Source organism: Chrysemys picta, chromosome 14 (assembly GCF_011386835.1).
Source record: "Chrysemys picta bellii isolate R12L10 chromosome 14, ASM1138683v2, whole genome shotgun sequence".
Taxonomy (NCBI): Eukaryota; Metazoa; Chordata; order Testudines; family Emydidae; genus Chrysemys; species Chrysemys picta.
This window is the reverse complement of record NC_088804.1, coordinates 19691868-19705068: the sequence shown is the minus strand read 5'-3', so window position 1 is coordinate 19705068 and position 13201 is coordinate 19691868. Positions and strand designations below refer to the sequence as shown.

General features: G+C 41.6%; 1 protein-coding gene across 1 annotated transcript in view; it reads left to right on the top strand.

Moving 5' to 3' along the window:
- Nucleotides 1-13201, top strand: part of LONP2 (lon peptidase 2, peroxisomal) — a 98157-nt gene that overhangs the window by 34541 nt on the left and 50415 nt on the right. The window contains exon 8 of the mRNA XM_005289834.5: nucleotides 2155-2296. Within this exon, the coding sequence (XP_005289891.1) occupies nucleotides 2155-2296 (142 nt within the window). The remainder of the gene's footprint in view (nucleotides 1-2154; nucleotides 2297-13201) is intronic.

Genomic DNA, 13201 nt, shown 5'->3' with positions numbered 1-13201 from the left:
GTCACATTGTATTTAGTCTCTCTAATGTCCTCATACAGATCTGCCTTTGTATGGTATTTATTAACCTCTTGCAAAACTAGCATTACTTGTCACTATTGTGGGTCTTGAGTCTGTCAGATTAATGCAATAATAAAATTGGGTAGTGCCCACCTATAGCAATGGCACTTTGTAGCACAGGGTTATAGACAGTCTAATTTTCTCCAAGGAAAGCTGTTACAGATGTAAAGGGAAAATTGATATCCATGTACCCGTTAAATTCAGGCTGTAAATTTAAGCTGTCTTTCATGTTAGCATATCAAATTATGTAAATAAATGCATGCACATTTTAAGTTAGAATTTAATCCACTGGTTAAACAGCTGTGTTGAATTTAATTAACTCGATTTGCCATATTTAAAAATTGTTACAGTTACAAGGGATAAGGGAGGGAAGGGTGATAGCTGTGAAAAAGTTATGATACTGTTTGGAACTGTAATTTCTTCCTACTTACCCATGCTCTTGTCCAACCCTTTAGCGATTAAGCTCCAATTCCATGGGACTTAAGCATATGTTTAAATGCTTTGCTGAATCGAGACCTGTGCCCAACAAAGCTGATTCTACATTTGAACCTTGAAAATCTCATGAGGCCTACATTGCCCATTTCACCCTTCTTGTATCATGAGTACCCCATTTTAGTAGGAACCAAAGCAACTCCCAATCTCTACCTCTGGTAGTTTTATTTATTTCTACACACTGATGCAACTTTTTGAAGGGCTACAACTTAAAAATGTTCCCATTATAGGTTTTGTTTCTTTATCCGTAAGAATTTTTTTTTTCTGTTTTTTTCTGATTCCTCCTCGGAAAGATGTTAGGTTATCAAGACAGCCACTGAAACTGCACCTTGCAAGATTCTGATATTGCTGGACTTGCCATAAGTTGTTTTACAGATGCTTCTGCCTTCATCTTTTCTCACCACAGCTCTTGATAGTTAGGTTTGTCTCCGTTTACCTAGTTTGCTATTTTTCCTAAGGTTAAGGAGGCTGGATGTATTCAGTAGTTGTTGAGCCCTCGAGAATAACAGCAAATTTGTTATAACTTCATAAAGTTAAATGTAACTATCACTTAAACAATTATAGAATCATGCCCTCTCCTTCAACAGACAAATTTAATATAAAACCATATCATTATTACAGGGTGTGGTGATATTTACTGTGGAGTTCAATGATTTACAGTCACCTTTAGTAGTTTTAAAACCCTTCCCATGGTTTTTAGGATTCATCTTTCCAAAGCGCTTCCTGTTTATTCTGACTAGTTTAATACAGATTATATGGCAGAGCATTTAGGCCTGTTCTGCATATCTGCTTTGTGAGGGTCATGAGATAGCTCCTGCAGTATAGCACATCATGTATCGGTTTCTTCTGAGCCATCAGTGTTTTGTTTGGTTATGGCACAAGCAGAAATCCTGTGATAAACTTAGGAAATGATATGTGCTTATGTGTAAAATATATATAGTTCTCCCACACACACTATAAAACAAATTTCCTAAACAAATTTGGATAGTTACTTTTTCAGTCCATGCATGCTTTGCTAAATTAATTTTTCTTTTGTGTTCAAATATGACAAAATAAACTATAAGTTTTTTTTAAAAAGTTATTAAATTAAAAATCTGTTTATGGGTTCTAGTTAGGACACATGGCTACCTACCATAGGCTTCATAGAATCTGGCATTTGTGGAATTATGCCCTAATTTATTAATACTGCATGTCACAGTTAGGATACCAGTATCACTGCTATTAAAAGTATAAAAATGATGCAGAGTTCAAAAATCTGTTTCTGGTTGGCCAAAGGGTTAAAAAAACACCAAACCTTGTATTCAACCACTTCTAGTAATCATGCACTATGTGAATTTTAGACATGCATTACTCTGCCTGGAACAAATATTTCAGTAAGGAATTGGGATTAGAATATCATCCTTTAATCAGTTACATTAATTAAGTTGTATATTCAACAATGGAAACATGATACTTGTCCACTGATTAGAGAGGAAGAAAGAGTGTTTTTACACAAGTATTACGGTAAGGCTGCTTGTTTCCAGATTTGTTCCTTTGGGTTTTAGGTTTGTTGTTTTCATGCCTGATGTCTTCTGATTCTGACTTCTTTCTGTGTGTTTCACACAGGCGCACCTATGTTGGCAGTATGCCTGGTCGAATAATCAATGGCTTGAAGACTGTTGGGGTTAACAATCCAGTGTTTCTGTTAGATGAGGTTGACAAACTGGGGAAGAGCCTGCAGGGAGATCCTGCAGCTGCTTTGCTTGAGGTAAGATATGGAATCATCTTATTCTCCCTGTCACATACTGTACATTCCACAGATTAATTCATTTCAGACTAGCAGAATTTTGAATATCATTCTCAGGAAGAAAGTGTTAGTTTGGTGAGGGCATAGTGGGACTTGTACTGAGTGAAAGACAGGCTGAGGTGATGGTTTTGTGTGCTACTAGTCAGTGAACTTAATGATAGTTGGATCTTTTGCAGTTTCTCATACAAAGTGCAAACTCTACTGGCTGCACATCTTCTAAAATACTTACAAGGACAGTGATCTTTGTTTAAACTTTTAGTCCTTTTGCTGACTTCACAATGGCCTTTTTACACCTACTCAATGTAGTGTTTTAAACTTTAATAAAAAGTCAGACATTTTAATTGTACCAAAATAGATTCTGTTAAGAATACTCTTACACTATTAAAATCTTTAACCACATAGATTTTTTTTATTGATATAACATTATTAGCAGATGTGAAGAAGACCTGCGGGCTAACCAGCATATGTGTTGGTAGTTAAATCTAGGTATAGCTGGATTTTTTTTTTAAGGTTTTCCCTGGGATTTAGTCTCTTTTATTTTATTTTTAAGCTTTCACTGGTACAAGCTTAATACTACAACGAAGTACATGACTTAGTATAGGGAGGATCACATAAGTACTTACACTATCATTGTTGTTACATTTTAAATCCGCATTTTTGTAGTGAACATCTGATTAGAGACAAACACTTTCCATTTATTTGTTAATCCAGTGATCTCCGTGCTTAACTAAAGTAATGGATTAAGCCTCATCAATAGGGAATAAACAGGAAGAAATGTAAGTATTAGTCCATAAACTAAACTTTTACTTAATGGCATCACAGAGACTTAGAGGGATAAGTGTCATGACTGGAATGTTGGTATAGTGGGAGATAGCTTGTTCAGGACAGACAGGCTAAAAAGGGAGGAGGTGTTGCATTATACATCTGGAATATATACACCTGTTCTGAAGTCCAGAAGGAGGTGAGAGGCAGACCAATTGAAAGTCTCTGGGTAAAAGCGGTAAAAATAGGGGTGACATCATGGGAGAGGTCTGCTACAGTCCACTAAATCAGGAAAGGGAGGTAGATAAGGCATTTCTAGAACAAATAACAGAAATATCCAAAACATAAGACCTGGGAGTAATGGGGGACTTCAGTTACCCAGATATCTGTTGAAAAGGTAATACGGCAAAACACAACATTTCCAGTAAGTTCTTGGAATGTATTGGGGACACCTTTTTGTTTCACAAGTGGAGGAAGTAATTGGGGGGGCAGCCGTATTAGACATGATTCTGACCAACAGGGAGGAATTGGTAGCCACACTGAAGGTGGAAGGCAATTTGTGTGAAAGTGATCATGAAATGATGGATTTCTAAGGAAAGTGAAAAGCAACAGAGGGTCCTGTGGCACCTTTAAGACTAGCAGAAGTATAGGGAGCATAAGCTTTCGTGGGTAAAAACCTCACTTCTTCAGATGCAAGTAAGCTCCAATACTTCTGTTAGTCTTAAAGGTGCCACAGGACCCTCTGTTGCTTTTTACAGATTCAGACTAACACCGCGACCCCTCTGATAAGGAAAGTGAGAGCAGCAGAATAAGAACAATAGATTTAAAAAAACAGACAAACTCAAAGAACTGGAGATAAGGTCCCATGGGAAGAAACTCTAAAGGAAAAAGTAGCTCAGGAGGAGGGAGCTGGTAGCTTCTCAAGAAGATAATATTAAAGAAGAAACTGCAAACCATCCTGATGCAAAGAAAAGATAGGGAGAATAGTAAGAGGCAAATATGGCTCCATCAAGGAGCTCTTTAGTGACCTGAAAATCGGGAAAGGACTCCTACAAAACTGGAAATTTTGCAGGATCTGATTAAATTCATCCTAGGTACTTAAGGAACTAGCTGAAGCAATCTCAGAACCATTAGCAATTATTAAGGTTAAGATTTTTGTCTCCGATATTTTTAGTAAAACTCACGGACACGTCGCAGGCAATAAGCAAAAATTCACGGAAGCCTGCAACCTGACTTTTACTAAAAATAACGCAGGAGAGGGGTGTGCTGACCGCTGGGGGGACTGAAGTCTGAACCCCAGGGGGCAGAGTGACTGACAGCCTGAGCCCTGTCTCCTCAGGGGGAGGAGCTCTAGCTCCTGCAATGCGGTGGGGTGATGCTAAAGCGGGGTGGGCAAACTACGGCCTGCGGGCTGGATCCGGCCCCTCAGGGCTTTGGATCCGGCCCGCGGGATTGCCCCCCGTGGAGCCGCGGGCCCCATGCCGCTCTCCAGAATTGGACGTCCTTGCGGCCCCCGGGCAGGGGGGCAGAGGGCTCTGTGCGTTTCTCTTGCCTCCAGACACCGCCCCCTGCAGCTCCCATTGGCCGGTAACAGGGAACAGCGGCCAATGGAAGCTTCGGGGGAGGTACCTGGAGGGCGCAGCAAGGGCAGCATACACAGAGCCCTCTGCCCCTCCTCCCCTAGGGGCCGCAGCACTTCCTGGAGCGGCGCGGGGCTGGGGATAGGGCAGGCAAGCAGGGAGCCTGCCCTGGCCCCGGTGTGCGCTGCTGCCACCCCAAATCCTGAAGCCCTCCTGCACCCTGCCCCCCAATTCCCTGCCCTAAGCCCCCTGCCTGCATCTCGCACCCCAACTCCCTGCCCTGAGCCCCCTTGTACACCCCACACCCCTCCTGCACCCCAACCTTCTGCCCTGAGCCCCCTGCTGCACCCTGCCCTCCTGTGTACTCCAACCCCCTGCCCTGAGCCCCCTGCTGCACCCCGCACCCCTCCTGCACCCCAACCTTCTGCATTGAGCCCCCTGCTGCACCCTGCCCTCCTGTGTACTCCAACCCCCTGCTCTGAGCCCCCTGCTGCACCCCGCACCTCTCCTGCACCCCAACCACCTGACCTGAGCCCCCCATACACCCTGCACTCCTCTTCTGCCCCAACTCCTTGCCCTGAGCCCCTTCCTGCACAACGCACTCCCTCCTGCATCCCAACCCCCTGCCTCAACCCTGCATACAATTTCCCTACCCAGATGTGGCCCTCAGCCCAAAAAATTTGCCAACCCCTGTGCTAAAGTCACAGAGGTTCATTAAAGTTACAGACCTCTGTGACTAAATTGTATTCTTAGCAGTTATCTCTGAGAACTCCTGGAGGATGAATGAGGTATCAGAGGACTGGAGAAGAGTAAGCATTGTTCCTGTGTTTAAAAAGGACAAAGTTCAGGGAATTATAGTTCAGTCAGCCTAACTTTGAAACCTGGAAAGATACTGAAATAAATTATTAAACAATTATTTTTTAAACACCAAGAGATTAATAGGAATATAAGAAATAGCCAGCATGGATTTGGCAAGAACAAATCATGCCAAACCAACCTAATTTCCTTCTTTGAGGGGAAGGGCCTCATGGAAAAGGCTATATTTTAGTCACAGGTATTTTTAGTAAAAGTCATGGACAGGTCATGGGCTGTAAAGAAAAATTCACGGCCTGTGACCTGTCCATGACTTGTACTATATACCCCTGACTAAATCTTTGTGGGGTGGCACCACGAGTGCTTGGTGGCGGGGGCAGCAGTGCATCAGTTTTCATTTCATCAACATGCCCCTGCAATCCCTAGGTGGAGGCGTGGTCAGATGGCTCTGCGTGCTGCCTCTGCCCTGAGCACTGGCTCCGCAGCTCCCATTGGCCGGGAACCAATGGGAGCTGTGGGTGCGGTGCCTTCAGGTGGAGGCAGCGCATAGAACCGCCTGGCCATGCCTCTGCGTAGGAGCTAAGAGATGTTTCCGGGGGGGCCCCCCCCCAAGGTAAGTGCTGCCCAGAGCCCTCTCCCCCTCCCGCATACCCACCCTCGAACCCCCTCCCATACCCAAACTCCTGCTGCTGCTGGGGGAGGAGGGTGCAGCTGGCCCAGGGGCTGGCTGCAGAAGTCCCTGAGGTCCTGGAAAGTCACGGAATCCATGACTTCCATAACAAACTCACAGCTTTACTCATGGAAAGCAGATGATAGGGGAAAGCAGATGATATATCTTGATTTTTAGTAAGGCTTTTGACACAGTCCCACATTACATTCTCATAAGCAAACTATATAAGTATGGTATGGATGGATTTACTATAAGGTGGGTGCACAACTGGTTGAAAGACCATAATCAGAGTAGTTATTAGTGCTTTGCTATTAAACTGGGAGGGCGTATCTGGTGGTTTCCCACAGGGTTCAGTCCTGGGTCTGGTACTATTCAATATATTTTCATTACTGATTTGGATAATGGAGTGGAGAGTGTGTTTTTAAAATTTGTGGATGAAACCAAGCTAGTAGGAGGTCTAAGCACGTTGGAGGACAGGATTAGAATTCGAAATGACCTTGACAACATGGAGATTTGGTCTGAAATCAGCAAGTTGAAATTCAGAAAAGACAAGTGCAAAGTACTTCAGTTAAGAAGGAAAATCAAATGCACAACTACAAAATGGGAAATAGCTGGCTGGGTGGCAGTACTGCTGAAAAGGATTCGGGGTAATAGAGGATCACAAATGGAATATCAGTCAACAATGTGATGCAGTTGTGAAAAAAGGCTAATATCATTCTTGCCTTATACGTGATAAAAATGACTCATTTTTGAGAATGTCAACCAGTCCCTTGAGATTCAGAGTGAGTGCAAGCCAGTGTTTTAGTCCTCTTTTGTGGTGTTATGTTTAATTCAAATTAATTTGCGATCTGTGTGCCTGAAAGAATCTCATATTCTCTTATTAATTAACTTTGAAAAAGTCCAAACAATGCACGGTCATCTAATTAAATAATTCTCTAGCTATCAAGTACCCATTCCTGAAATGTCTAGAAAGCCTCCAAGTATGATGAAACTACTGGCCTTACATGGCAATGAGCTTTAAGCCGGAGGTGGGGGGGGTTGGATGGGGCGACAGGGGGCAGTCAGGGGCAGGCTTTCTGGAGACAAGGAGAAGGGGTGGTTGGATGGTGCAGGGGTCCCGGGGAGGGCTGTCAGGGAACAGGGGGGTTGGATGGGGCAGGGGTCCCGGGGAGGGTGGAGGTGCAGATAGGAGATGGGGACCGGGCCACAACCCCCTCCCCTAACCGGCCCTCCATACAATTTACGAAACCTGATGTGACCCTCAGGCCAAAAAGTTTGCCTGCCCCTGGTTTAATGAGTCTCTATTTCTTGATACAAACCCATTGTGGAAATTCTGATATTCTCAAGTACATGTTCATTACAAGGTCTTAGCTATCTTTTCTTCAGCTCATTTCCCAGCTGTCTTGCTTCTCGTCACTTATTTTGCTGCCTTCTAAGTTGATTTGAGCCATAATAGCATCTTTCGTTAAATGACATCAGTATTGTAACTAAGGTTACCGAAACCTAGTTGGTACCGCTGCCTAAACATCTTGAAGCTGGTCCTCCACTTCCTCTACTGGAGAGCTCAGACCTCAACATACAAAAAATTTTTAATCTGCTTTGGTGGTTGTGCTTTGTTGGTATTTCCATTTGGATTGAACAAATGTGGCTATTTTGTAGGAAAATAATGACTGCAAGTGATCAGATGAGTGGCACATCTGTTATTCAAACCACACTTTTATGCTGACTAGCTTCCATTATTAATCTTAAATGGCATGGGGAAAAGGTCTTAATGTGTTTAGGTGTATTTTAATGGTGATAATCCTCAAAGGTACCAGTACATTTGGTAAACTCAAGAATAAATGTGTCCCATCCCACAAGCTTGGAGGCAAAGTCGGATATATTTTTGTCGTGGTGCTTCTGTGGAGTTATTGCTTAAGCAAAACAGAATGTCTTCCTACTTCTAGTTACTGTTCGTCAACAAGGGAACATTTATTCTAAATTTAGATGACCTCTGTTGAAAGCTGGAGAAAATAGAAATGGATCCAAGTGCTTGTTAGTATGTGTTTGTAGGGAAGTGAAATAAGACCAAGCATTATAGGCAGGCAATTAAACATCCATAGGACTTACCTCTGGATTTTATGGTAATAAAATATTTTTTACAGAGAAAGTTTTGTATGCACGTGAATGCTCTGTGGAAATTACCAAGATATTTGTGCTCCTTAAGTGTTATTTTTTCATAAAATGATATATTCAACCTAATTTTTTGAAAAATTCTAACCTTGCTATATTAGATAAAGGCAATTTGTTGAAATGCACCTTTGTTTACTTTGGAGAGGTGGTTGGAATAATGTCCAAATAAGAGTAGGGGGGTGTCTCTTTTTTCCACCTTAGAAATACTTAGCATTGCAAAGAAAAGAGTTATGAGTCTAGGGAGAGATGTTTGCTCTTATGAAAAACTAAAATTCCATCAGATAATGCAGAATTTCATACATGTAACTGACTTTTTTTTTTTGTTACAATTTCAGTTAAATGTATCCAATCATATTGTCTGGAGATATTTAAAAATACATTATTGCCATTGCACATATATCTTAGTAAATAACACATTAGCCAGCAACTAGCAATTAGCTAAGAAATGGGTTCCATAAGGGATGTGGTTAGACAAGGGATGTGGAAAAAAAAGGGAAGAAGAATTGATGTGTACAATTGAATGAATTTTAAAATTCAGTAAATAAAACGTGTGGAGCATTCCCAGAGCTTTTAACTTGCTGCATATGCCAGTACGAATATTGTGCTTTCAAAATCCAATGGGTTTAACATTTTCAGAAATATATGATGTATGCTTCAAAGATGTGACCAGTTTGTGTGCACAGTTCTAAATTCTATGCAAATGTTGCTTGCACACACAAATAAGCATGTTGAAAGTTAGGGGATGGGTTTGACGCCCCTTTGAAAAGTTTATGGTTAAACTTTAATAAAAACTGCCAGTATAAATAAGCTCCATTTTGTCTCAATTAGTGAAACAAAATTATTTTGTCCATGTTCTGCAGAGATGTCAGTGGAAGTCTTGACAGAACAGTTTTACTAAAAAGGAACAAGACTAGGCTTTCAACAAAATATTAATTCTGTTTGTGGTATCTATTGAGACTTGTTTTCTTGGGAGAAAATCTGCCGAAGCTTTGTTCACATTATTTTATATAGTTACATATGCTTCCAAACTTTAGAATATGAATGTGATAATAGGTATTCATATGTAACCAGGTTGATTGAATTAGTGCTCAGTGCAGTTGGCTGACTATGATTCTTGAAGGCCTCTGTCTCAATCAGTAAAGGAGAGGATAAATGCTGACAACAGGTCTCTGCTGAGGAGAGCACTTAAGTAGGAAGCCTCTGAATAATCTAATGATATAGTGATGAACAATATCTATTGAGAGGAAATATTCGATGAGTCACAGCCTTGCCTTTAGGACTCAAGTATATTTTTCAAGTATACTTTTAATAATCAGACATCACCTTTAAAAGGAATATATTAATTGCATTTTATTACATCGTCATTGTAAATTTTCAGATACACCTCTACCCCGATATAACGCGACCTGATATAACACGAATTTGGATATAACGTGGTAAAGCAGTGCTCCGGGAGGGCGGGGGCTGCGCACTCCGGCGGATCAAAGCAAGTTCGGTATAACGCGGTTTCACCTATAACGCAGTAAGATTTTTTTTGGCTCCCAAGGACAGCACTATATTGAGGTAGAAGTGTACTTATCCAGACCCTGTGCAGGATTTCAAATCTGGAGTTCCTTAGTAATCAAATGACATCAACTGAAATAGCTCCATTTTACATCTGCTCTTAGCTGTTTTGCTTTTACAGTGAGTTAAAAATGCACCCTGACTGATTCTTTGTGATCGAAAGCTTTTTGAACAAAAATGTTTTTTCAAAAAGTGAAAAGGATTTATTATAATGAAAGTTAATTCTGAGTGTTTGTTTTTATTCAGTCAGTTTCCTGACAAGTGTACAGATTGTAATTTTTTTTAAATATTACAAACACTATTCATAGCTGTAATTCAAATGGCTAGGACAAGGGATGTATTCATGCCATAATGCGAAGGATAAATTATTTTGACAGGAATATGCAATTGCTTGGGAGTTGCATAGGTTCCATTATGTGTAATGTGAGAACTTTTCATGTCAACATACCATTGGTAATTTATCATGTGGCGAGAAAAAGCACAGTAATTTAAGAGAGAAAGATGGAATGAAGGTGGTACACAGGTGTGGGGTAGGAAGCAGATGTGGATTATTGCCATATGCATGGACTTTTAATTTCAGACACAATTCAAAAACAGAGGACAGCATATTCATAGTGCTGTGATCCTGGTAAATACTGTACTTGTTTAATAGTGAAAAATGACTCAAATGAGAGCTGAAATACTTGCACGTATTTCAACTAACACTCTTAAGTAAAAATACTAGCAACAGGAAGCCAACACTTCATTATTTAAGCCTTTAGTTTTTCTTTCACAACAGCAGTAAGTTATTGGGGTTTTCCTTGTCAGAGTTACTCACTACATGACAATGACATTTCTGTACTGTACCTAATTTACATACTGTGAGCCACATTTTCACAGAAATGTGTGTGCCTGTTTTAAAGCATACAGATCACGTTACCTGAATTTGGTGCGCAAATGCCTACTCGTACATATAAATTGTGGGGGTTCACATGCATTTTTGCAGTCACAAAATTCAGAAGAGGCTGGTTTCAGGTCATCTGAATATATGCGCTCAGTATACATGATGATGTCAGATCAATGAGCTTGCTGGCTTAGTGTTTTTCAGTCAAACCAAAATCATACCCAGGATAGTAAATGAGCCTTTGGTAAGACCAAACACATACAACTTTAGGAGTACTAAATGCCTTTGGAACAGAACCACATACACTATGTAAACCTTTAGTACATGTGGTATTGGTTAAATGGATACGTTTTCCAGACTCTTCATGTTCATTTTGTAAACATTGGCCTTGCTCCTTCATTCTTTAGTTAGGCAAAAATACCACTGAAATTTGAAGGACCACTGTTGACTTAAAAATCAAACTTCTGTCTGCAAAACTATTTACCTGCTTTTGTGGTGAGTAACCTCTAAAGTAACTAACTGAAAGAGATCAGAGAAAATAGTTTATTTATGTAGTTTGTGTATTTGAAACAGTTTCACGGTTTTTCCTATAGGAGGGATGCCTACTGTTTGTGTGGATTTTTCACACAGCAACAAGGGAAAGAAAAGCACTTTGAATAATAAAAAAATGTGATTATACAACAGCAGTCCCCAAACTTTTTCAATCATGTCTCACCCTTACCTAGTCTGCGCCCCCTGGAAACCAGGTGGGGAGGTGAGTGGCATGGGGAGGGGGCGGGGAGTGAGGGGGCAGGATGGGGGTGAGGGAGGTGACTGGGGCAGGATGCAGGAGGGTAAACTGCGCTCTGGGGGGAGGGGGTGACTGAGGCAGGACGGGGGAGGGGAGCCACACTCGGGGCGGGATGGGGGAGCCACCAGTACCTCTGTTGCCAAAGCCATCCTTGAGTGCTTCTCCAGGCTCCTCCAGCAGCTGTTGCTCTTCCCGCCCCCCAGCAGCAAGGCCAGTTACTGCGGGTAACCGGACTTTTAGTGTCCGGTCAGCAGTGTTGACTGGACATTGCCAGTCCCCATTCTGACCTGAATTTCTGATTGAAAACTGGGCACCTGCAACGCTAAGCTGGTGCTGGGGGCCGTGTCTGGGAGCTGAAGCTGGGAGGGGAGTTGTGGTTGGGACTGGAGCAGGACTGAGGCCAGGGCTGGGAACAGAGCGTGGCTGGCCTGGGCCTGCCACATGCCTCCCCTCCCCTGGCATTCCTCTGAGTCCCCTAGGGGGGCGCACCTCACAGTTTGGGGACTACTGTTGTAGAACCATAGAAATTGTCAGGAGGACTCAGATGGATACATCACCTTAAAGTACTGCTAGCTCGTTATTTTTTAACTCCCTTTGGTTTCCAGTTGAGAATGCCCTTTTAATTGTAATTAGGCCTAAATAAGGAGTGCAGCTCATGCTTATTGTATCTTAATCGTGTGCATGTAAAGCTTATTGAGAACATTGAATGTACAATAAAATATTTTCTGTAGGTGCTGGTAGTCTAGAATTTCTGAACATACCAATATTAGCATTTAGAAATGAGCCTTACACCAGCAAGAAGTTAATTGTCTTTTGCTCTCAAATAGTTCTCCAATTGCCCACTTGAACATAAGTGACATTCTGTTGGTGCTTTCTGCACTAATGTTAATTTTGATTAGCCGAGAATTGGTGTGGAACTTCCATTTTAATTTAGCAGTGTTGTTGTAGCAGTGTTGGTCCCCGGGTATGAGAGACACAAGGTGGGTGAAGTGGTATCTTTTATTGGCTCAACTTCTGTTAACCTGAGCTGTAGCTGTTCTCTGTGACCCCTCTGATGGAGGATCACACAATGCAGAGAGGAAATTAATGCTGTTTTGAGCAGCATTAACTAATATCCATTTACCTTGGAATCTGGGCTACCCTGCAATAGAAACATTGCTGGTTTGTGAAGAGTGCTTTGGTGACAGATATTTGGAGAAGTAAAGTATAGTAGAGTCCTTTTCGTCCTTATTTGCCCCTACCATTCATGTAGATCCCTTGCACTGCTTCCACAGGACTTATGTGGTTTTTGCTTCCTTCCATGCTACCAACAGAGGGGACATATGGTGCCAATACAAGGCTTAGTCATTAGAATTCATGGTCATCCATCAATATTTTCCATTTTACAAAAAAGGCCTATGGGACTCTGGTAATGGGGATATACAAGTTAGTGAATTTCTGTTAAATTAACTTTCATTGTCTATAGAACTTAATATGTTTGAAATTTCTGTGTGGAAGAATATGTAATACAAAAGCTTTATAAAGACTTTCTCTGAAGCTGGCATAATTTTTCTACTCTGGAGTGTTACATTAAAAATGTTGAGGGCCTCGATGCGTAAATAGGTAGCTAGCTATTACCAGCCACTTCCACATA